Source organism: Anoplophora glabripennis, unplaced genomic scaffold (genome assembly GCF_000390285.2).
Source record: "Anoplophora glabripennis isolate ALB-LARVAE unplaced genomic scaffold, Agla_2.0 scaffold1918, whole genome shotgun sequence".
NCBI classification, from domain to species: domain Eukaryota; kingdom Metazoa; phylum Arthropoda; class Insecta; order Coleoptera; family Cerambycidae; genus Anoplophora; species Anoplophora glabripennis.
Genome location: NW_019418032.1, coordinates 20,328 through 26,393, shown reverse-complemented (window position 1 = coordinate 26,393; position 6,066 = coordinate 20,328). Strand labels below are relative to the sequence as shown.

Here is a 6,066-nt window from a genome sequence, read left to right as displayed (position 1 = left end):
CAATTGGCGCACTGAATACTGTATTTAAATCGTCGACGTACCTGGAAAGAAACTGAATTATTTTTTTGTCATTAATAAATAGAAGACAGAAAATATTGAACATCAAACTTTTCAGAAATGTAACTGGATGGGTTTAAGACTTAAAATATATATTATTATCTTTTTAAGCAATAATTAATAGGTATTAATGGGTATTACGGAAAATATATTGTCATTAAACTGCTGTAGTTGAAGTTGCCATTGTTGTTCTTAACAGTTTTAATAAAAATATCAAATGTTTCATAACGTTTATAATAATGTAGACGAGTTTGAAAATATTTGTCTCCCAAAAGTCCCGCACAAATCGCACTCACGCTAACGTCAACTTAATTACCTGAGAAGTCACAAAAGTAATATGATTTGATGTACAAACAATTCAACGACAGGTGTGTTCTTATTCCTTATTTTTTCAGAAAAGACGAACCATATGAACCGTCGAGCCTTTGATTGGAATTACTGAAAATTTACTGATAGCTGAACAAAATATCGATCTTAAATAATTTTAACCCTAATCCAGGAAAATAAAAAAAAATCAACGAATTTTTTTACTTTGATATTTTTTTATAGAAAACTGCCAATATCTCAATGAAGATGCGGTTTTTTCGAAAAAAGTTTCAAAGAAGAGTAGTTCAAAATTAAATTTCTTACAAAATTGCTCATCTGAAAAATTTCGAATTTCCCAATNTCCGTTTGTTCCTATCCACCTATCTCCTAAAATTTCGTTAGTATTATATTATCATACGAGTATATGTTGTGCATTTAAAATAAACGTCATATTTCTACAACAGATATGAGTTTTGTAAAAGTAGGAATTACAGTTTTATATGCATTTCCATAGCCAGCCATATTAAAAAGGAAAAACATATATAATTTATATATAAAATACACCGTATCTCCTGTGTTTGTAAAAATAACTATAGTATGTGATATATTGCTAAAAAGCAAAAAAAAATCTCTATTTTTTTAGGCCATGGTCAGCTACGATTTCCATTTAAAAAAATATAACTTTGGGTCATAACTCCGAAATCTTAAGATCTACTAAAAATCTAATACTGGCATTCAATTCTACGCCAAAGAATTAGTTTTGATCAGTTTTCACTTTAATTCTAACTTATTTAACAGCTGAGATACACACATGTTCAAAAATGTGACAATAACAAGAAACGCCCTGTAACTCACAAACAAATGAATATAGCAAATTTCTGATTTGACGTCGAGTTTGCCATGAAAATCGAGCTCGAGAACGTGGTGTCAGATTTATCATATCTTTAGTAGTTTCTGAAATTCCCATCGAAAATGGACCAGCCTGTACACCCTCGAACACCTATAAAATGATACGTTTGTTCGTAAATACTCAAACCTCGGAGAACTATATAAGATTTTCCAAGAATTATCCTCAATTTTCTTTTCTCTAATTCACTTTTGTTATTTAAAAATGAATTTAATTATTATTATTATAACATTATTTTGGCTTCAAAACATTAATTTTGTCATAATCTGCATTTCATTTGAAAAATATACGGAAAAACTATTGGGAAAATCGAAATTTTTCATAGAAGTATATCTCAAAATGTTGCTGGAAGTTGCGTGTCTGACATATGTTTTCTGACCTCAAAACCTACACTTTTCTATAAAAAAATCTCAAAGTAAAAAAGTTCGCTTATTCCGTCTTTTTATGTCTAACATTCCTGGACTATTAATGACTTATTTGAAGCAGTTTTGTGGGATGCCGAACCAAGAAATTAAAAATGCTCAGCATGAATAAAATATACAAAATTGTAAATGAGGTAATAACTAATACACGTCACTTAATGATGAATTAAATCTTAATACATTTAATTTTTTTATAATTATAATTACGTAGTGTGCTGACTAATAGCAACAATTGTTAGCATTGTCGGTGAATACACATGAGGTGAAACTCAGAAAATGAACGTTGAGGTGTCGGGTATTCAGACTGGACACTGTTGGCTAAGAAAACACCTCTACAATATTAGAAAGTGCGAAACACCTCTTTGTAGAGGTTGTGAGCAGGAAGATGACACAGTTTTCCATATACTCTGCGAGTACACTGGTGTCTCGTCAACAAGAGAGTCCGTGCTACATCAGAGAGGGATCTCTCACCTTTTTCTCCTTGATAGGCTGGTTAACGGCTTAGGAGAGCTGATCTCTCGTTGAGGGATGCACAAGGGATCCAATGGATGGAGCTATAACTCAGTATACTGAGTTACCCTCCAAATTATTCCAGAATTCAGAATAATTGGAATTTATAAAAGATGCGCCACCTTTAAGTTACCAATAACAGCACAAGATCTACTGTTTTTTGGCCACAGGAAAGGAAACAAAAATGTTTACACAGTGCAAATCTGCACTACTCTTGTAGGCTATTGAATATAGGATTTTAAGAGGAACTATGACGTTCAAGATATTTTATTACATGAATCGTTCAAATGGTCAATTTAGATGAAAAAACCCCGGAGTGCTATTAAATTAGGGGGAGGAAATTGAAGATAGGTGTGAAAGGTTTCAGTTTTTTAATTGTAGCTCGAAAACGAAGCAAAATTTCGCTATGCTTCATAGGAAACATTTTTTAGAGAATTAAAGGACCCCACACTTTTCTTNCCCCCCCCAAACTGCCTCCAAGTAATGGGGAGATTTAACTGGTTTCTGCATGTAAAACAATAATTTATTTTTTAATCAACCCAACAGCGACCCCAAATAACCACATTTTTGACTATCAAACTAATTTAATTTAATTGTTTATATAGCTGCCGAAACTTTATTAGTCATTTTATGAAAAAATATTTCAGGTAAAAGTTAGTTATTTTGACAAAATCTAAAAAATAGTTTGTGTTTTTTCGAAAAAGTAATATTCAAGCTGTAAAACGCTATTAAACTTAACACATATATCTATAGCTATCATACGTATACTCTGTGTTAAACGTTAGTGGCGTTTTAAAACTAAAACATTGATTTTTCGAAAAAAACACAAGAATAGTTTTTTTAGATTTCATTGAAATAAAAAACTTTTATTTGAAACTTTTTATTATAAAACGACAAGTATACTCCCCGCTACTTGGAGTCAGTTTTTTTGGGGGAAAGGGTGGATTTGGAGCTTTGTGCCCATTGAGACTTTTGATCTACATATTAAGAACTATCAATCTGCGAAGTTGGCCGAAAGCCACTTCCCATAAGAAAAGTGCGGGGTCCTTTCCCATCGACGTGGCTTATTTAAAAAATTTAAAAGGAAAATTTTATGGAAAAAATTCGATTTTCTGTTTTTGTTTTACTTTTTGCCTCTAGTTTTTTTTTTTGAGTAAAGATGGGTAGGTATATACATTGTTTCATAGAAAAAAAGGTAGATAAAATTTCCTTCAAAACGAGAGGTTGTAAGTATTTTTGGATGAAAATTGACTGATATATTGGCTCAAACTTAGCCAATTTTTCGATTTTCGGCGCGTTTACCCTTATACATTTAAATTCTCATTTTTTGCAAAAAAGGAAGGAAATAAGACGTTCGAGGATTTTCATCACATGGCTTGTTCGGAGGGTAATTAAAAATGAAAAAACCGCGGGGTGCTATTAAATTAGAGGGTTGAAATTGAAGATAGGGGTGAAAAAGCACTTTTGCAGTTTTTTAAATATAGCACGAAAACGAAGCAAAATTTCGGTATAGTTCATAGGAAAAATTTTGTAGAGATTTCTCATCGAAATGGCTTATTTAAAAAATGTAAAAGAATAGAATTAGATTTTTTGATATTTTTACTTTTTTAATAAAATAATTCAGTAAAAACTTGAGAATTTAAGTACAATAAAGTTTATTAATAATGTATATACAGTGTGTGTCCACGAATGGAGTTGACAAGAGGACAAACTCTTTTGTTTTTGACTTTACCAAAAATGTCACTATTTATAAAAAGTTCTGCTCTTCAAAAAAATGAGTCTGCCATACAAACATCTTAGATTAGATATACAGGGTGCTCATAAATTAAAAAAAACACGAAAATACTCAAGACAGAAGTACCATTATTTATTATTTTACACAACATTTTTATAAAGCAAATCTGTTTATAACCTCAAATATTGTCTTAATTCAAATTTTAAAATAAAAATTTCAATTCTGAGTTTTACTCTATATGTATAGCTACTTCCCACCCCGAAAATTGAAATTTTGATTTTAAAATTTGTATTAGAACATTATTTAAGGTTATAAACAGATTTGTTTTTATAAAAATGTTGTGTAAAATAATAAATAATGGTATTGCTCTGTTGAGTATTTTCGTGTTTTTTAAATTTATGACTCCATCCGTGGACACACTGTATATACATTATTAATAAACTTTATTGCACTTAAATTCTAAAATTTTTAATTAATTATTTTATTAAAAAAATAAAAAAAAATCAAAAAATCTTATTTGTTTTCTTTAAAATTCTTTATTAGCGATTTTTTGCATAAAATTTTCCATTTACATTTTTTAAATAAGCCATTTCGATGAGAAATTCAATTCCCTACAAAATTTTTTCTATGAACTATAGCGAAATTTTGCTTCGTTTTCGAGCTACAATTAAAAAACTGAAAGGGTGCATTTTCACCAATATCTCCAATTTCCACCCTCCAATTAAATAGCACTCCGCGGTTTTTTCTAAAATGACCATTTCAACGATTCATGCAATAAAATTGCTTGAACGTCATAGTTCCTTTTAACCCTGTTTTTTTGGATATAATCAACAGCCTATAGTTAAGATAAGTTAATTAATAGCAATCGGCTACTGAAAAGATAGACTCATGGTCAAGTATTCAAGATAATTATACAAAGGACCATGACAGTAAAGTAAATGTGGGAAAAATGAAAACTAATAGACCTGGCTTGGACACTGACACTAACCAGGCAAGGAAGGCTAACTTATTTACGTATGAACACTGGGTGGTTATACTTTACATAGTTATTTTGTAATTCACTCTCTTTGCACAGGCCCTTATAAAAGCTAATTTTTACACTGGAAATTATTTGAAACATTGCCATTTTGGACACGATCGTCGATAAAAAATTTCATGCAACCTATTGCAAACAGTGATTAAAGTTAAGCTAGTTAATTTAAAATGAAACAGACTCACCTCATAAGTAACTGTTGATGTTTGATTATCTTCTTCATGTTCCGAACATACACTTCAACATCCCGGTTATTTTCAATATCTTTAAGATTGTGATCCCTAATTTTCAAATTTACTAGTCTAAATTGAATAGTAGCCGAAACTATGAGAGAACATACAAATATATTGAAATAAACAAAGACAAACGAGCTAACTATAATTATGTAAATTTCGACGATATAAAATAATGGAAACGGTATATAATGAGGTATAATGCAGTTAAACACAGAAGAGTGTATCGAAAGTAAGGGGAGTACTGTATATATACATGCGCCGACAATTACGGAACTTTCATACCATTTTTCTATTGCTTTCATATATTGAATTAAATACGTTATTTCGTCATCAACAATATCGACTTCCCAAAATTGTTCCTTGGATTCCAGAATTTGTTTGGCCGTTTTGGCACCAAAAGCAAGCGAAAAATATTTAACAAATATCTGTAAAAGAATATACAAAGTTATAAATATTATAATATTTATAAATATTTAGAAAATGAACTTACCATAATAATTAAACTTATTGGTTCTATATTTTCTAGATTTCTATCGAGATAACACTTGAATATAGATAGAGACATAATCCATGCTGCTAACAAGTTGTTGAAAGTAACAAACCATTTTCTTATAGGGCGGTTAGGATCTACACCGAGAAGGAGAAAAGCTTTCAAACAGAAATTATTCTCCATTTTGCAGCGCCGCCACCGGCTGTTATCACAATGAACCAACTGACGTTCACCAAATGGTCTGTACGTTACAACGATTGCGTATTTAAAGGCGACGGCCATTTAAAATCAACGCCCATCTATTCAAAGATTTATATAAACTGTAACTGCAACATTAAATATTGATCCAAGTGGAATAATTGAAATACTG

General features: G+C 30.6%; 1 protein-coding gene across 1 annotated transcript; it reads right to left on the bottom strand.

The window, feature by feature from the left end:
* Nucleotides 1-4: 4 nt before the first annotated feature.
* LOC111692567 lies at nt 5-5,879 on the bottom strand (the record flags this gene model as incomplete). Its single annotated transcript, XM_023456620.1, has 3 exons — nt 5,697-5,879; nt 5,156-5,631; nt 5-41 (listed from the first exon to the last, which is right to left on the bottom strand). Coding segments are annotated over exons 1-3 (696 nt in total), but the record flags the coding sequence as incomplete, so codon positions are not given.
* Nucleotides 5,880-6,066: the final 187 nt, after the last annotated feature.